Here is a 16,492-nt window from a genome sequence, read left to right on the forward strand (position 1 = left end):
TGGTGGGTGCTGCCGCCCAGCCCAGCCAGCCCCCAGGCCCAGCCCTAATGTTGTGGCCCAATGTGGCCTGTCCTGCTCTTTGTCCTGGTCCTCAGATCTGCCAGTGGGTGTTATGAACTGGCCCAGCCTGGCCCGCCCCCAGATCTGAGCCACACGTGTATTGGTAGGTACTGTAACCTGACCTGGTCTGGGCTACTCCCAGCCTTGGTTCTTGGGTTCACCTGCAGGGACTGCTCCCTGACAGAGGAGTTCCCCAAGCTCCGCTGTCAGGCCTCCTCCCAGTGGAGATCCCAGTGGCACATCTTGCACCTGCCAGTGGAGCCTTGGTCCAGACTGACTTGGTCCACCTCCTGTCCTGTGGGTATGCTTTCTTATTTACTTGATTTTCTTCCTGTAGATATTCACTTCAAATTGTTTGGGCAAGTTAATGGAAAATAAGATACTATCGAAATTCATAAGTGTTTGTACAGGCGGGAACACTTAGGGAGTGGTGGTCCCGGAGGAAGTAAGCAAGCTGGAACACTCGATCCCAGGAAGAGCTTACTGTCAGTGCCCACGCACAGCCATCTGCAGACGGGAGGCGGCACGCAACTGACACACGTCATTACTGCTTTATCTGCTTCAACAACGAGTCTCCATAGAAACCACTCCTTTTACATTCTTTATTAGCGTCATTGTGTAATAACCTGACTGCATTTCGTTTTCTTCCATTCGGGAACACTTAACATGTTTCTGGTACAACTGTCAGGGCTAGGAGTGAGCACTGGGAAGAGAAACAAAACGACAGCCAGTGGTGTGGGCAAGTGATGGAGACACGCCTCTGAAGCGTGGTCACAGCACCTTAGGGACAGGACAGGAGAGGGGTGAGCGCGGTGGCTCCGCCCGAGGACAGAAGGTGCAGGGACATCTGAACCAAGCCTGCAGAAGCCAAGCTTCAGCCACGCTGAGGCACAAAATCCTTTCCAGGGACCAATCTTGATGAGCTCTTGCCCTTAGCTGTGGATTTGATGGAGATCCCACACGTGTGACACACCCCCGTCCCTTTGTCCTCTGTCTTCTCGGGAATGATGCAGCGTCACTTCCTGCGTTCCCAGGGCGCTCCGCAAGGCAGCCAGGGGTGGACAGAGCCTCACTCCGTGCGCTGAGCCACGTGGCCCTCGGCTGCTGCTCCCCTACAGCATGGGAGAGTCCTTCTTTTGGGGGTTCAGTGGCTCCACGGGCTTGGGCGGACTTGGGTAGGGGATGCTTCCTTGCGTCCTGCCGCTGGCAGGGGACAGGAGGTTGAGCACGTCGAAGGGCAGCGGTAACACCACAGCGGGGGGCTTCTCCGCGGACAAGGACTGCAGGGCGTGCAGGTAGCGGAGCTGCACGGCGGCCGGAGTGCCCGACAGGATTTCTGCGGCCACCCTCAGGGACTCGGAGGCGGCCTTTTCCCCTTCGGCAGCGATCATCTGGAAAACAAGCGAAGAGACACGGTGACAGGAAGGCTTCAGCGGCCGTTCAGTGTGACGGCAGCCAGCGGTGAGCCCCCACGCGGCAGGCCCCGTGAGGCACGGGGGCTTACAGCCTCAGTGGTCGCACCAGGGCAAAGCGAGCAGACAGCGCCCAGCTCGCCGGCCAGCTGGCACCTGACTCTGAACCCCTGTGACTACCTCCGTGAGGACGGTGCGTGTCTACCCTTTCATCCTGCTACCTAGCACCGCGCTGTCAACAGCAGGCGGAGAGGACCGGGAAGCAGCTCTGCCCAGGCAAGCACCAGTCCTCGACACTCCAGGGATATTGGTCCTCCGTGCCGGTGGGGCTTGCCTTCCCTGGCTCACTGCTCCTTGAACGGAAGCTGCCTCCCCACTGACTCAGGTTTTCTCTTTCCGACGCCCCAGGGCCCCACTCCAGGCTGAACAGCTGAGGAGCAGGCTGCCCCTCCAACACCTACACACAGAGGGATGCAGGTGTGAGCTAACCAGGGGTCCCTGGCTTAGCTGTGATAGGGAAAGCTGCCAGTATGAGAAGCGGGGAGCCCACAGGCGTCCAGGAGGCAGTGGCTGCCAGCAGCCTCAGAGAGCACTGTTGGGTGGCCCCTTGTCAGCAGTGTGGGCAGGCTGCAGGGTGGGGCCGGGGTGTGGAGGCCTGCCCAGGAGTCAGGCGACACGCTCCTGGGCAGACCTGCCTCCCACCCCAGCTTCTGTTCTCAGCGCCAGCTCACCCGCACTCTGGCCTGACGCTGCGCCTCAGCTTCCACGGCCAGGGAGTGTTGGAGGCCAGCCGGCAGCCTCACGTCTTTACTGCAAGAGAAGGCAGGCAGGCAGGTGGGTGAGCAGCAGCAACCTCAGCGGGACTTGGCTAGCCCTGCAGCCCGGCGTGCCGACAGCCGACTGCACAGCTGCACTGGCCCGGACCTGCAAGGGGTGGGTGGCCAGCTCCGAGCACCTGCCACACGGAGCCTCAGACACCTGCGGTCGGATCACCATGACTGCCTACAGCCATGGGCTCCACGTTGGCCCTGCACCTTCTGGCTGGTAGCCCAGCTCCCAACCCCCGCCAAGTAAAATTTATCTAAACATTGATTATTCAATTTGGAAATGAAAAACAAGCTTGATTAAGCCATACTATTTTAAAAAAGAGTAATCAATCCAAGTTAGTAACAGAAATGACCAAATAGGAACAACACTAACGTCATGCATTCAAAATACAAAACTGTTTTTTTCCAAGTCATCACTACGGAAAAAATAAGTGTGGGTATGGAAATCAATTTAGCAGTTCCCAAGAAAAGCTAAATACAGAGTTAGCAAGTAACCCATAATTCTACTCCTAGGTGTGTTCCCCAGAGAATTGAAAACATATTCATACAAAAACCTGCACCATGGCATTATCCATGCCAGCCAGGAAGCGGAACCAGCCACACGGACTGACGGACGGAGAGTAGATTTTGTATGTGGGTACCATGGCACATTACTGGACCCCAGAAAGGGCTGCAGGAGGGAAGGAGGGTCCTGCTCAGGGTGCAGGCTTTCTCTGGAGGTGACATTGATGTTCTCACATCACACGGCGATGATTTACATGTGTACAACATCTGAGTTACGGACCTGCAGAGGACACCCAGTACCACAGCAGAGGCGGGAGGGCGGAACATACGGACAGCTCTCCCCAGGTGCACATAGGACTATGGCAGTCCCCTGGGGCCTGCAGAGGACACCCAGTACCACAGCAGAGGACATCCAGTACCATGTATGGCAGAACAAATTGGGCAACTCTTCCAGCTAAGCTTGGACAGAAAGCATCTGGGCGAATGGAGACTCTAAGGTGGGCTGTGTCAGTCAATGGACCTTGAAGGGTTTCCTCATCCTTGGAGCAATGAAAGTAACGACATTCCAGAACTGTCGAAACCACTTGAGCAGTATGCTCGGAGCATGCTCCCATCAGGTACCCTGGGATAACACTGGTGGCCGTCCCCCGTTCCCAGGCACTGATGCACTTGGGATGCTGGGTGTGGCTTCTCCCCTTCTTCCCCCCTTTTACCAGATACAAGAAGAAAAAGAAAACTGGAAACAATGATGGCATCCACTTTCCCTACTCTACGATCCTTCCCGCCCTAATTAGTAGTCAGCATGGGCATGCATCCTTCTTAGCTATGTAAACATCATCACAAATAACATTTTTTAAAACCAATTTAAATGGTTTTGTGTAAATTTTATCTTTAAAAAATTAAAGGCCTAAAAAAGAAACCATGACAATAATTTGGCCAAACGTTACAGCGATTTATGGCAATGAGATAATGAATGATCTCCTTTTTTCCCCAAATTAAGGCTAATGTGGCTTTAGAGCACTCCACGAAAATAATTTCATGACAAAGAAAGTTTTCTTGATGATTTAATCACTATTTTAGTACCAGATAATGAAATCGCATCAAACTGTTTGCCGGTTCGCAAAGTTCATACCCACATTTCTGTCCTCGCCACTCTGATTCCCCAGGTGCAGGTTACAGAATCCAAGGCGACCTGCAGAGGGAGAGAAGACATCACGAGAACCTCAGAGGCGAGTGCAAGCCCCCACCCCTCCCCGGGAACCTAAGCAGGGAGCATGAGCCCCCACCCCTCCCCGGGAACCTCAATGGGGAGCATGAGCCCCCACCCCTCCCTGGGAACCTCAGCAGGGAGCATGAGCCCCCACCCCTCCCCGGGAACCTCAGTGGGGAGCATGAGCCCCCACCCCTCCCCGGGAACCTCAGCAGGGAGCATGAGCCCCCACCCCTCCCCGGGAACCTAAGCAGGGAGCATGAGCCCCCACCCCTCCCCGGGAACCTCAATGGGGAGCATGAGCCCCCACCCCTCCCCGGGAACCTCAATGGGGAGCATGAGCCCCCACCCCTCCCCGGGAACCTCAGCAGGGAGCATGAGCCCCCCACCCCTCCCCGGGAACCTCAATGGGGAGCATGAAGCCCCCCTACCCTGGGAACCTCAATGGGGAGCATGAGGCCCCCCTACCCTGGGAACCTCAGCAGAGAGCATGAGGGCCCCCCCTGCACCCTGGGAGCCTCACCTGGAATGAGGGGTGGGGGCCGCCATGTGCACTTGGGAGGAATGGTCTTGCTAAAGGACCTGACTTGCTTGCGCTGTTTTGACTGCCCCATACCTTGTAGAGTTACTTAACTCACACAATGCTACTCAACAAATACTCATGGAATTAAGGACAATACAGCAGGCTAAATAATGAACCCAACAATGTCCACATCCTAAGCCTTGGGACCTGGGGTTAAGAAGCTCTGTGTAGCTGCGATCAAGTTTAAGGATCCTGAGATGCAAAGATGACGCAGGTGTCCCTTACAAGGGACAGGCTGAGGGAGAGTCCAGCACAGCCGAGCAGAAGGGATGCCATTCTGGAAGCAGAGGATGCAGCAATGCATGTCAGAGACTGAGAAACGCAGGCCACTGCTGCATCCCAAAGGGAGGAGGCGGATGCTGGGAACCTCCAGGGCCAATCAGCTCTGCTAACGCCTTGACTCGAGGCCAGGGAAACTGGTTCTGGAATCTGTGACCACTTGCTCCCAGAAGCCACGGAAACAGATGTTTTAGAGTGTGTTTATGTCGCAGCCAGACTCTCCAGCGTCCCTTGCAGTGGGCTCTCACCCACAGGGGCCCTCGTTCACCTGCTTCCTGCTTCCCCTCAGCCTCCAGGAAGCTGGAAGCAGCAGGAGGAAAATGAACTTGGGTTCTGGAGAGGGGGGCAGGGCCTAGGGCTCTTTGCCTTGGTTGGTTTTCTTTGTTTTTGTTTTTTACTTACTTTCTGAGGACTCCTTGGTGGCTGGATTAGCACTAAGTGCATTGAGAACCCTGAAAAGGCTGACTAAACTTGGTGATAAAGACATCACCATGGCAGCATCATAAAGAACAAGACTTTTCCTGTGGAGATAAAAGATGAACTCAACACGGAGGACACAGGCCAAGAGGAGGCATGGAAGGTCCAGTGCTGGGCCTTGGACAGCAGTAAGTAGGCTGCAGGCTGATGCCGTGGGGTGAGGACGGCTGTAGGTGATGGCTGCACCTGCTGGGTCATCCATTCAGCTCACCCACAAACATCGTCTGTCTGCTGTAGGGTATGCCCTGACACACCAGGTGCCAGGAGGACAAGGAGAAGAACGAAATACCGTCCGACACGAGGGAATTCAGCGGGGAAGGCAAGTGTGTGACTACATCAATTGTTACTCACTGTAAAAGAGTGAGCTTGCATGGTCAGCATTTGGCCTTTCTCCTCGGGAGAGATGAACAAAGAGAACAGACTGGAAACCAGCAGAGGGGAAGTTGAGTGGCTTTTAACCTCCCGGGCAGGTGTTCAGCACAGCGGTTACATGCTGCTTGGGGTGCCTGCTTCGCCATCACAGCGCCTGGACCTGGCTCCCGGCCCACTCCTGATTCCAGCTTCCTGTGCTGCGCACCTGGCAGAGGGGATGCTTCAGCACTCGGGTTTCTGCCACCCATAAAAGAGGTTCAGGACGAGTTCCGGCTCCCAGATTCTCATTACAGGCATTTGGGGAGTGAACCAACAGATCAGATTTCTCTTTCTCTCTCAGGCAAATAAAATAATAGTAACAAGAGTTAAGAATAATAAAGAGTAATTAAAGGAAATCATGAAGGTCCCATAAAGCACAATCATCATCAGTGCCTTGGATTCTTTAAAAAAAAAAAAAGGATTTATTTACTTTTACTGGAAAGGCAGATACACAGGAGGAGAGACAGAGAGGAAGATCTTCTGTCCATTAATTCACTCCCCAAGTGGTCGTGACAGCTGGAACTGGGCCAATCCGAAGCCAGGAACCTGGAGCTTCTTCCGGGTCTCCCACACGGGTGCAGGGTCCCAAAGTTTTGGGCCATCCTCGACTGCTTTCCCAGGCCACAAGCAGGGAGGTGGGTGGAAAGCAGGGCCGCCAGGATCAGAACCAGCGCCTACATGGGATCCCGAGGACTTTAGCTGCTATGCTATCGCGCTGGGCCCGGTGGCTTGGATTGCTACACTGCCTCCATTTGAGGTCCTCTTTCTAGTTCAACAAGACCCACGACCTCCTAACCCACTTCTGGGCCTGGGTTCAATGGTTGTAGTGACAGGCTCTGTCCCTGGCTGTTCCTGCTGCTTAACTGGTCAACTGCCCGGAACCCAGCTTCTCTCTCTACTGCCTTCATCAACCTATCTTGGGCAGAATGAAAGCCGCCTAGCCTGGTCATGGAGGAAGCTGCTGAGCAGGCTGCCCAGGGTCCAGGTGAGCAGCTCGTGATGTACCTCTGGCTCTCTGGTCCACCTCTGACCCAGAGTTAATACAATCCACACAGTACTCATCTGGGACACACCCACCTCTTTTTACCTGAAAGTCTTACTTGAACTGGTCATAGTTTAACTTTGCCCACATGATGCTGGCTTTTCCAGCGAGCTTTCCCAGGACCACCTTATTGCCCCCACTTACCACTGACTTTTCCTCCCAGCCCCCTGCAGCAACCATGCCCAACACTGGGCACCAGGTGAGCACTTCACAGGACATTTCAAGTCACTGGGTAGGGCTGAGAGCAAAAACTGACAATGACCAACTGACCAGCACCAGCCCGGTGACTGTGGGTGATGCAGGGTCTGTGGCAACCTCCTCACTATCTGTAAATTCCCTAACGCGTAGCACATTGAACAGCAGGTGCCTGGCATGTGGGATATTTCCTAAAAGGTCAACAAACGGAAGAATTTTTTAAAAACCCAGATACTTCAACAGAGTCAACATTACGTTTCTCTAAGCACCTTCACATCGTGTGCGATGCTCTTCCTCTCCAGAAGGATCTCAGTGAAGGAGCGATGTGCTAGGAGGCGCTTCGTGGTGGTTTGCACAAGGCACTGGAGCGCCGTGGCCACGTGAGCAACACTACTCAGCAGCAGAGAGGCGTTCTCCATTCGATAGTAGCAGACGGCGTCTATCTCCATGACCAACATGTCTTTGGTCACAATCTAGGTAGAAAAAGTGTTGCATGACAGGACTGATTCTTGGGTTGCGTTCTCATGTGGGGATACAGGAAATAAATGTATTAAAGGGAAGTTTTCCCAGGGAAAGGTTTATGGCAAAGGTGAAGAAAAAGGGGAGGGGCTAGGAACCAGCTGGTCCAACTTTATTCAAAATAGAATACGTCTTGAATAGAATACAGAATAGAATAGAAAACCATTGGATTTTAAAAATTAAACACATTTATTAAATACATATTAGTTTCATTAAGTACATATTTATTATGTATTCAAGTAAGGGAAGTCCATTGGCTATCATTTTATTTTTTTAAAAATGTCAAGAATGATGTTCTTATGTGGATTTATTCGGTTGATTTTTGTATCAGATCATTCCAGATGTAGGCCAAAAGCATCACCAACTGTTTAACCCATCTTGAAACTGACTTGTTTGCTTTTGTTGTTGTTGCTAAGGTGTATGCTGTCTATAACCTAGCCGCCAACCGCTTTGATGCACAGTTTACTAATGTTTTCTCCCATTCCACAGGTTGCCTTTTCTTCCTGTAGATTGTGTTCCTTCATGTCCTGAAGCTTTATTCTGTTATAATTCATAGCTCTACTTTTACTGGCTATTTTGAGCATAAAGTGTCATCCTGCCCTGAGCTATGGGAAATACAGAGGGAAAGCCAAAAGAAAAAAAAAGGCATCCCTTAGCCTACCTCATGAAACGGCACTTCCAAGGTCTGTAGACGGAGGTCAACCTTGTGGTAGGTATCCAGGCAAGGCAAAAAGAAGAAAAGACCTAGAAAAACGGGAGAGGGAAGTGAGGGTGAACAGCCTGCATGGTGCTTCTTTGGGGTTCACCTTCGGGGCTTGCATTGCCTATTGGCTGTTCTTAGCCTTCGCCTACACACACACACCACTGCGCCATTCTACCTCGACCCTTGCAGCGTCTTTATTTTAGCTAAGGTTGCCATGTAATTTGTTGCTTAATCTGGGACACTTTTTTAAGGAGAAAAGAGAGCACTAATTCAGCTTACTCTGGGATGACAGGTGTAAACAGATTGCCTCCAGCAAACTGGGCTACCGAGTCACCCCGCCATGATGCCGGATCTGTACTCCCTCCACCAGGACTGAAGTCCCCAAGTGCAGTTACAGTCGCCACGGCCAGCCTTAACGTTCCACTTAGCGCTGTTCACGTACTTCATCAAGTTGGTTTTGGATTCTGCTGAGCGTACCCAGACATCGAACTTTACAGGCAGCACCTTACATGAGCTAACTCTGAAAATGTGACCCCATTGCTAACCAGAGTAGCAGTGGTTAGTAAGTCCCCACTCACTACAATATAGAGGACTGATGTGCCAGACACTTGGAGACGGGTAAAGCAGATCCTTCTGACATCCCACTGAATACTGTGGGTTCCTGCAAGAGCCAAAGCTCTGTTAGCACAGCAGCACTCTCCGAGTCCAGGAGCTATCCAGGGGACCAACTCAACTACTAGGCTTTCTTGGCTCCAGCTGAGAAAGCTCCTGAAACCAGACCCAGAGCAAGACAGTCTGCGTCCAGGAACCACCGGGTCAGTTCTCTTACTATGTGGGCCATCCACTGGTTCTGAAAAGTCACGCTCTGGCTTCTGTTTCTGGTCTGTATGTTCTACCTATTTCTGCAGGCTTGGCTGAGAACTGCAACCCTTTCCAACACATGCCCAGTGGTTCTTTCACTGCTCATGGCTTCCTGGCCAGGTTAGATCTTCCCATCTCAACCATGCCTCTGTGCCCTGTGATCATCCTGGACCCCTAATCAGCAACTTTATTAGATCTGAAGATCAGAAAACCAGGCCTTCCTCACCCAGCTTCACATCCCTGGCTGTCAGCACGTTGTCTGAAGCACAAGGACTGCTGGCTTCCACCAACCACAGCCTCACCTTCTACCTGCATTCCAGACTTGGCCCATCTCCTGTGATTTGATCGGACCCTCTGGCTTCTGACCCAGCTCACCCTGCCTCCAGGAATTCACAGGTCTCTGGCCATGCACTTGTACTCATTAGCCCTGGGTCTCAGCTGACCTACTCCTGTAACTGGAGAAGCAAGGCCTGGCTCAAGCATACGGCATCTCTGCACTTACTTCCGCCTAGGCTGCCTGGCGCCAGGGAGTGATGCTTCCCATGGGATTTGTAACAAAACTGTTATAAGTAACAAACTGGAGTATAAAAGCATCATGAATCAAAAGACTTTGAGCATTCTGAAGGTAGTGTTACAAATATATGCAGGAATGAAGAAATTGACAAGTGTAGCAGGGTGGTAGAAGCTAAAACTAAAAAGTTTCGGAGGCCAGTGGGGGTGGCTTAGCAAGCTAATCCTGATTGTGGCGCTAGCATCCCATTTGAGTGCCAGTGCAAGAAATATTACAGTTTGCAAACCCTCCCGAAAGTTAATATTTTAGCCTCGATATTTTATTATGCAAGTTGCTCCACTTCCACTGCAGCCCCCTTATAGTAGCTTGCACAAACAATGGAGGCTGTCTCAAGCCCTTTGGCTCCTGAACCCATGTGGGACACCCAGAAAGAAGCTCCTGGCTCCTAACTTCAGACCAGCCCAACTGTGGCTGTTGCAACCATTTGGGAAGTGAACCAGTGGATGGAAGATCCTTGTTGTCCCTCTCTCTCTCAGCAACTTCAACTTTCAAGTAAAATAAATAAACCTTTTTAAGAGAAAAAAAGATTTATTTATTTACATTGGAAAGGCAGATATAGAGAGAGAGGAGGAGAGACAGGGAGGAAGATCTTCCGTCTGATGGTTCACTCCCCAAGTAGCAGCAATTGCTGGAGCTGAGCCAATCCAAAGCCAGGAGGCAGGAGCTTCTTCCAGGTCTCCCACACGGGTGCAGGATCCCAAGGCTTTGGCTTATCCTCAACTGCTTTCCTAGGCCACAAGCAGGGAGCTGGATGAGAAGCAGGGCCGCCGGGGTTAGAACCAGTGTCTACTTTGGATCCCGGCATATTCAAGGCAAGGGCTTTAGCCACTATGTTATTGTGCTGGGCCCCGATAAACCTTTTTTTTTTTTTTTTTTTTTTTTAACAAAATGTGTCTTACCAGGGCCTTTCGGTCTTCCAGGAAGCAGATGTCCCAGTCGGAGGATAATTACTCTCTCATACTCTTGCACAACCTGAAGGAAATTTAGTACTTTCAAACTGTTTTGTGATCGGAAAGGCCTCCAAAAGGCTTTACTATGAGAATAATCCTAGGCACAAGAAATATTATGCTTTGCAAACCCCTCAAAAGTTAATATTTTAGTCTCAAAAGTCCTACATTAAGTAATCATAGAATTTCAGAAACAAATGAAAAGTATTTGCATGTTAGTATTTGAACTCAGGGACAGAATTTTGATGAAAGACTCATAATAACCTAAAACAGAATGCTTCTACTGCGTCCAACATCCCCTAAGCCAAAGAAACCTCACTGGAGCATGTTTAATTTTGTATTTTGTTGTCACTTGTATATTACTGTAGTGTTATACATGTATCACTCATTAGCTAGTGAATAATAAGAGTGTGTTAATGTTTATACCTCTTGTGGCCATTTGTTTCTTATGAGGTTGCTGCAAAATGATTCAACTGGATCTTAATAGGTCAGTTCTCATGCGGATCCAGAAAACCTGAGCGTGCCCTAAAGATGCGTGGAGATAGTTTTAAGATTCGACACGTAGAACTGTGTAGCTGAGAACTACCAAAGCCACCGCGCACTACTTTAAACCTGAACTTGGCTTTGTATCTGGCATGAGAATCTGAGTTCTACTGCTTGTGTCACTACCTGAGTTGATCTGTTTACGTGTAAATATATCCCATCAGACTACGAACTCCTTGGGGATATGGAATTAACAATTTTCCCAAAGCCTACTTAATGCCTGATACACAATAAGCATTCAGTAAGTATTTAGTACGTGAAGGAAGGAATTACGTGTAACCATGGACAAGCCCATTCCTCCCCACATGCCTTCTACTTTAGAGCACTCTGCTGAATCGTCAAAGCCATGTCCTAATGCTCCTTAGGCCCACCATGGAGTTACATCCTAATTTCTAAATGAAAATGCATTTAATCCACCTAACCTACTGAACAATGGCAACATCGCACGCCGCAGACTGTCAGCTGCGTATGTTTTGATCGGGTGGCTAACCAGGAACTGCGGCTCACTGCGCAGCCTCTGCAGAGCGTATCCGACGGCACAGCACCAGCCCAGGAGAGGGTGGAAATGCCGAGTACGGCTCTGAGGGATACATCACCGTCCTCATTTTAACAGATGAGGAAGCTGGGCTCAGCGTGCCAAAGCATGACTGGGGAACAGCAGAGCCTGGGTTTCAATCCCGCCAGTTTCATGTCCTTGCCAGCACCCCATGCTGCCCCATGAAGACCGCAGCTTCTCACTGGGAAATCGTTCCTGCCCAATCCACACCCTCCACCTGCCTCAATCTTTCTCAAGCCCTAGGCTCCGGTTTTCATCAGCAGTCTGCTCATTGGCTTCAAATCCATGTTCTTGTTTGTATTTTGGGGAAAAAAAAATCATCTCTTCCACCAGCTTGTACTCAGACCAACTTGAAGGTGGCAGGGGGAACCCTTCATGTTGTTGTTGAGATGCCATTTGAAAATATGAATTTCATAGCTTTGACTCTTTGTAACAACAATAACAACTGCTGAAGTCTGACTCCGAATGCTAGTTTGTAAATCTGGATGTGAACCATCCCTGGAAGGCAGCAGCGTGTGTAAGCATGACACAAGGCCTTCTCCAGCTCCCAACATGCTTCGTAACTTGCCAGGTCTCCCACATGGGTGGCGGGGACCTAAGCGCATGGGTCATCTTCCACTGCCTTTCCAGGTGCATTAATGGGGAACTGGATTAGAAGTGGAGTAGTCGGGACTTGAACTGGTGCTCGCAAGATGGCAGTATCACAGGTGTTGGCTTAACACACCGTGTCACATTACTAGTTCCTGTCCCTTTGCTTTAAACTGTTCTCTGAGATATGTATCTGGCCCCTAAAATACACATTTGAAGCTTTTCAAGGCAACAGATTCTGCTACCTCACTGCAGGTCCCCTGACGTCAGTGACCATGGCTGGGTGATCTTTATGAAGTTTTTAACTTCTGTACCTGAAAAGCACCTTGCTTGTTGAAACCAGTCATGTCAAGGAATGTCTGAGTCTGGTCTCTAGCGCCTTCCCCAGAAGTTACCAAATCTGCTGTTCCTTAGCACTACATGTTTCTGTTCTGCTTCAACTGAACAAACAAATTCTCCCAGCAGTGAAGGGGGACTCTCGCTCCATTAACACCTTGCAGAATTGTAACTATGTGGTTCTCTTTTGGGGTCCTCTACCTGCTTGGCTTCTTATAGAATTGACTGTTTCAAGTGATCAGTCCCCGAGAGCCTTTCCCACAAAGCATTGTGGAATCATTTGGACTTTGCTGTGTGGCACTTATATGGGTGGCTCAACCCCTTCAAGAGCCTGCCAACCACAGGCTGTTGTGGGATAACACCTATGATGGCAGCATCCAGTACAGGGGCCCATTCAAGCCCTGGCTGTGCCACTTCTGAGCCAGCTCCCTGCTAATGTGCCAGGTTAAGCAGCAGAAGATAACCCAAGTGCTTGGTCCCCTGCACCCAAGTGAGAGACCTGGAAGAAACTTCTGCCCCTGGCTTTGGTGTGGCTCAGCTCTGACTGTTGTGGCCAATTTGGACAGTAGATGGAAGATTTTTCTCTCTGTCCTTATAACTCTGCCTTTCAAAACAAGTCTTTTTAAAGAAAAAGGTGAGGTGCATGGGGGTGATGGAATCCACACAGAGCAATGCCATGTACTGCAGCACACAGGAGAGATTGGCACATGTGGACACTGAAAGGCCAGGACATGACTGCTGCCTCCTCTTGGGACCTCACCTTGACGCAGAACCAGATGGAGAAAGGGAAAGTCGCTATGATGAACAGCAGGCAAGCGAGAACAAGAAGCCATTCACAGGCCCCTAAGCCAGAGGACTTGGTACCTGAGAAGCAGAAAACCAAAAAGGAATCATTATATTGAAATGTTACCATAGTTACAGACTTGCCCTCATTGGTCCATTCTTGGTAGTGGGGTCCAAGCAGCTTGGAGACTTTACTAGAAAGAGGCAGACAGCTCAGTAACGAGAGTTCACAGGGCCTAGGGTGCTGTGGCAGAAGGCCTACGTGGACCTATGGGAGGGGGCACAGGCTTTTGGAAAGGCATTGAATGAGGCTTAGAGTCTGGAACAAAGTCTGCGCTCCAGAAGCCTGCTGAGTTTTTTTTTTTTTGTGGACTTCTGGCTTCTCCATTTCCCAGCTAAAGGGCTCAGATGATTTCCAACCTGTCTGAGTATACTTCCTTATGTCTGGCAAAGAGGACTTCAAGGGATCAAATAACTCAGACACGGAGGATGTGCCTGGCGCACAGCAGAGACCTGCCCCTGACTGTCACAGCCCTCTAATGCCAGCTTCACTGTGGCATTGAGCTGGGCAAGCCTCCCAAGGCAGAGGTTTCTGACTGATGGAAGGGCACCATTTAGACAGGCAGCGTGTCCACTTACCCTGTGCCCGAACTGCAGGAGTCCTGCTCCAATTGTGGCTTCCGGTGATCCGGCATGCCCTGCACTGCCGGCCAACCAGAGAATGGGAAGCATCATAGCCCACAGAAAGCTGTGCTCAAAGTTTTCTCCCACTCTTTATAAAAAGGACTGGAGGTGGACATGTTTGTGCCTAGGGGTTGCGAAAGGGACATCTGTGCAACCCTGCCTGGATCTACCGTTCCTCCCTCCTGGCTTTCTGAGGATTCTGTTCCAATTGAGCACGTTCTTCGCTCCAGGCTTAGGCATGGTGCATTTTGTGGCCCATCTAATTTTTATCTTCTCTATTTGATAGTGAAGGCCCTTGCTGTGATCACGTGCCTAGCAGGTGGCTCAATCAAGATGTCTTACCTCCACTGCGTCCGCTTTTTAGAAAGAATATTTATTCCAGAGAAGGTATTAAATGCTTTTAAATCTGAGGAGTGCGGATGAGAGTAGTCACACCGCTGTGCAGAGCCACTGCTTCATGGTTCCATTGTGATAATGACACCCCCCCGGACCACACTGCCTGCCACTGCCCTGCAAGGTGGCCACCCCCGGACCACACTGCCTGCCACTGCCCTGCAAGGTGGCCCCGGAGACTCAGAATTCAGTTCACGTTGCCATCTGTTTTTCATTTTTAAAGTCCGTTATTTGAAAGACAGGTAGAGCAAGTGTCCATCAGCTGGTTTACTCCTCAAACCACACACCCTCCCTCCCCACAGCGTCTGGGATGGGACTGGGACAGAAAACAGGAATCCAGAACTAAGTCTAAATTCTCCAGTGGGCGGTGGGAATTCACAATTTCTAGAGCCACCTTGGCTTGCTTTCCAGGGTGTACACAACCAAGAAGCTGAAGTCCAGAGCCAGGAATCCAACGCACGTGGATGCGACTACGTGAAACTTGGGGATGCGCCCCTTGACTCCCCTTTCCCCACCTCCCCCAACTTGTCTATTTTGTTCTGATACACTCGGTGTCATGTACGGGAAGCTGCTGGGCTTCTAACTCATGGCTTTCATTTCCTGAGGGCTGAGTGGCTCAGTAGTCAGCTAAGGTTCAGTGGGCTTCAGGGGCGCTCGGTGCCTGAGTTGACTTGTTCCACCTGCGCCATCCCGTGGGCACCACCTCCCTCCGGGGTACCTGACCTGCCCATCCTACCTTCCTCCGGCCGCTCGCTCTCCAGGATTGCCACCACCTCGGTGCCCTCTTCGCCCGAGCCCCGGACCTCATCCACATCCACCACGGTGGTGGCGGGGGCGGACACTCGGGGCTCCCCTGGGCTCCCCGCCGCTCCGGAGCTCCTCCGCTCCGGCCCAGCCTCCCGGTATCTGCGGCGTCCCCCGCCCCTGTCGGGCTTGCTCTTGGTCTTCCTTGGAGGGGACCCACTGCTGCTCCGGCGGGCCTCTCTGGAGGCGCTGCGGGGCCGCCGCTCCATCCTCCGGGTGCAGCGTGGTGTCTGCAGCGGCTCCTGCCCGGACTTTAAAGGGCTGGGGACCCGGCTCCGCCCCGCGCCCGGCCAAACCTGGCTGTGACCCTCCCAACTCCCCGCGCGTGTCCCTGGGGAGCCGCAGGGAGCTGCAGGGAACTGGAAACTTCAGGTATGTTTCTTTGACTCTGCTAATAATTTGTCTCTTCCTGAATGGGAGGTTAGTCTAGATGGTACTGATGATGTGCCAGTCTACTCAAATAGCTCAAATGTTCGCTTTATTTTTATTTTTCAGCACTTATTGAGTTCACATAATGTTAGCTCCCCCCACCGCCCAGCTCTCTGCTACTGGCTCAAGAAATCAACAGAGGAGGATGGAGTGCCTGGACCCCAGCACTCACACGAGACAGGCGGAAGCCGCGGCCTGGCACCGGTCGCTGCTGCCTGCCATCTGGGAGCGAACAGCAGTCGGAAGAGAGCTGTCTCAACAGAAATGTGACTTTCAAATGATTTATTTATTTGAAAGCAGAGACAGAAGGCGAGATCTTCCATCCTCTGGTTCACTCCCCAAGTAGCCCCAATGACCTCAGGAGTCTGGAGCTTCTTCAGGGTCTCCCAAACCAAGTGTAGCGGCTCAAGCACTTGGCCATCTTCTGCTTTCCCCAGCTACATTAGCAGGGAGCTGGGTGAGAAGTGAGGCATTTGGGACTCAAACTGGCATCTTCTGGCACTGCAGGTCTTGGCTTAACCTGTACCCCAGCATAGGCTTATATAAATTTTAAAAAACAACAACTTTGGGTGTGGTGGGCATTGTGGTATAGTGAGTTGTATCCCTACTTGGAATGCCCACGTGACTTATCTGAGAGCAAGTTCCACCTCCGTTTCTTATCCCTGTTGTGTGCAAGGCAGCAGGCAAGGGCTCAGGTACAGGGAAGGCTTGCCTGGAATCCCTGGCTCCTGGCTTCCCAGCCTAGGCTGCTGCGGGCATCTGGAGCATGAAACCA

The 16,492-nt window shown here is 51.3% G+C and overlaps 1 protein-coding gene across 2 annotated transcripts; it reads right to left on the reverse strand.

The window, feature by feature from the left end:
- Window positions 1-1,145: 1,145 nt before the first annotated feature.
- Window positions 1,146-15,555, reverse strand: NPHS2 (NPHS2 stomatin family member, podocin). Of its 2 annotated transcripts, none has more exons than XM_004598631.2 (8): window positions 15,221-15,555; window positions 13,385-13,488; window positions 10,554-10,626; window positions 8,181-8,263; window positions 7,270-7,473; window positions 3,940-3,995; window positions 2,204-2,282; window positions 1,146-1,451 (listed from the first exon to the last, which is right to left on the reverse strand). In XM_004598631.2, exons 1-8 carry the CDS (start codon window positions 15,495-15,497, stop codon window positions 1,173-1,175), a joined length of 1,155 nt encoding a protein of 384 aa, XP_004598688.2. In that variant the 5' UTR covers window positions 15,498-15,555; the 3' UTR covers window positions 1,146-1,172. The 2 variants fall into 2 exon arrangements, with proteins under 2 accessions (XP_004598688.2, XP_058516719.1); XM_058660736.1 differs by lacking the exon at window positions 15,221-15,555 and adding an exon at window positions 14,262-14,503.
- Between the last annotated feature and the right edge of the window lie 937 nt (window positions 15,556-16,492).

Source organism: Ochotona princeps, chromosome 2 (assembly GCF_030435755.1).
Source record: "Ochotona princeps isolate mOchPri1 chromosome 2, mOchPri1.hap1, whole genome shotgun sequence".
Classification (NCBI taxonomy): Eukaryota; Metazoa; Chordata; class Mammalia; order Lagomorpha; family Ochotonidae; genus Ochotona; species Ochotona princeps.

Excerpts from the sequence above, each read along its gene's own strand:
- NPHS2 (XM_004598631.2), bottom strand. The coding sequence starts at position 15,497 with ATGGAGCGGCGGCCCCGCAGCGCCTCCAGAGAGGCCCGCCGGAGCAGC. Across the intron at positions 10,627-13,384 it reads CCATCTGGTTCTGCGTCAAG|GTTGTGCAAGAGTATGAGAG; the intron begins GTGAGGTCCCAA and ends AATTTCCTTCAG. Across the intron at positions 7,474-8,180 it reads TGGAAGTGCCGTTTCATGAG|ATTGTGACCAAAGACATGTT; the intron begins GTAGGCTAAGGG and ends TTTTCTACCTAG.